Source organism: Mus caroli, chromosome 11, assembly GCF_900094665.2.
Source record: "Mus caroli chromosome 11, CAROLI_EIJ_v1.1, whole genome shotgun sequence".
NCBI lineage: Eukaryota > Metazoa > Chordata > Mammalia > Rodentia > Muridae > Mus > Mus caroli.
The window spans coordinates 65216449-65218569 of NC_034580.1; the positions used below are offsets into that span (position 1 = coordinate 65216449).

At 50.0% G+C, this 2121-nt stretch overlaps 1 protein-coding gene across 1 annotated transcript in view; it reads left to right on the top strand.

Moving 5' to 3' along the window:
* The first annotated feature begins 1080 nt into the window (after positions 1–1080).
* Med11 (mediator complex subunit 11) overlaps positions 1081–2121 on the top strand; it is a 1912-nt gene continuing 871 nt past the window's right edge. Inside the window, exons 1-2 of the mRNA XM_021177847.2 lie at positions 1081–1241; positions 1386–1516. Of these exons, the coding sequence (XP_021033506.1) occupies positions 1157–1241; positions 1386–1516 (216 nt within the window). The 5' untranslated portion in view covers positions 1081–1156. The remainder of the gene's footprint in view (positions 1242–1385; positions 1517–2121) is intronic.

A 2121-nucleotide genomic window follows, 5' to 3' on the forward strand; every position in this document is an offset into this window, starting at 1 on the left:
AAAAAAAAAAAAACCAAATAAAATAAAGTAAGCTAACAAACACCATTGAGTGAGAGAACATTTCATTTATCTCTATATCAATAGAGCCTAGCACACCTAACTGATAATCAAAGACAGAAAGGTCGAGGGAAGGACCCGGGACATGAGAATGAGCTGGGCTCAGGATCAGGAAGAAGCCTTAGGCCCGGAGAATGTCATGCTTTCCTTAGGAGAGGTTGGCCACCAAAGAGCCCATGACTACCCAGTATGGAGGAACCCACTTGAACTCCCACTGTCATCACCTGGCCCAGGGCCAATGCTTAATAATAAATTCTTATAAATTCAGCAAGTCCACCAGACAGTCAACTAACTCAGAGAGGTCTGAGTGGCTTTGGGCCACAGGGCTGTTTCAGTGGTGGCTCATACCTTTAATCCCAGCATTTAGGGAGGCAGAGGCAGTGATACTCAATTTGTGGGGAAGGGGGTGAGGGGAAGACTAGTGCCCAAGTCATGTCTGGCCACCCTTCTTTAATAAGCTAATTTAAAATGGAAAGTTAAAAAAGGAGACGTATCCAATGTGGCCACGTTGGGAAGAGTGACAAAGAGATCCGACAGGCCCCCTCAAGTCAGTCTTCAGGGTGCTAACGCAACATCAAAGTTTAAATAGAGCAAGGTTGTGCACATCTAAGTACCCCACCCCCTCCCTCAGTCAAGGTGTGTGGTCACACCCATCACTGACTCTTCATTATCTGGGCTTCAGTCTCATCCTGTAAAGTGGTCTGACAAGTTGTTAGAACTGTGTAAAATCTCTTTCTGAAAGACAAGTTCTGATAGTCAAGACCGAAGAGATACAAGTATCTCTTTAAACTATCTTCATTTTTGACAGACCTCTTACACCAGAGGATCTCTATGAGTTCCAGGCCAACTTGGTCTATACTGAGATCCTGTCAGAAAACAGAAGTCAATAACCGCCTCTTTCCTCCCCGTCTGGCCTGGCATTAGAGCCCTGGCAGTCAGACTAGACCAGGTAGACTCGGAAGGGCGAGGCCGCGCTGAGCATCCTGGGAATTGTAGTGTTCGCTGCAGTGGCCTCTGCGCAGGCGCACATTAACAGGCATTTCCGGGCTGTGGCGCCACACCTCGCAAAAGACGGCCTGCGGGGCTTTCCACTGGAACGATGGCTACCTACAGCCTGGCGAACGAGCGGCTGCGCGCCCTGGAAGATATCGAGCGCGAAATCGGCGCCATCCTCCAGAACGCAGGTTCGGGAAGCGAGGGGCAGACGGCAGGGGGTGAAGACCAGCCCGGGACTCTGCGCGCAGTTGGGGCGGGACCTGAATGCTAGCCTTAGGGCGGGGCTGAGTCTGAAGCCTGGGTCTAACACCGCCCTCTCCCCGCCCTGGCAGGAACGGCGATCCTGGAACTGTCCAAGGAAAAGACTAACGAGCGGCTCCTCGACCGGCAGGCGGCAGCCTTCACCACTTCTGTGCAGCACGTGGAGGCAGAGCTATCCGCTCAAATCCGCTACCTCACCCAGGTGGGTGTGTCTAGAAGGTGCTGGGCGGGGACCGCAGCTCTGAACCAACGCCCTAGCCTTAGGGATTCCCTGAGCTTTAGCTTGGTAAGACTGCCTCTTACGCGATAGGTACTTTCATTTCAGGGCTGGTTTAGTCCTCTAAAAGGGAAGGATTAAAAATGTCTAGGGTGTATAAACAATACCCTAGGCACACCAACTGGCACAGGCCGGTATTCTCAGCTACTTAAGCGCCTGAGGCTGGAGGATCACAAGTTCAAAACTTGTCTGGGCAATTCAGACCCAGTAGGTCAAAAAGAGAGTTGGAGCTCTATGTTAGAGCACTTACCTACCATAAAGAGGCCCCGGTACGGAAATAAATAAATAAATAAATAAATAAGAACTGAAGCTACCGAACGTTGTTCCCAGAAACTTGGTGTGAGGCCATATATGCTTGGGGATTAAGAAAACAGACAACGCTAAGAGGCTTCCAGAGTCTTACTCCAGCTGCCACTGTTTACTGACATCTGTGGTGTGCTGGGCACTCTGCAGTGTCATATCCTAAAACGCTAGGATGTGTTTGCTGTGGTCCCTTTTTTTTTTTTTTTTTTTTTTCCCTTAGAACACTG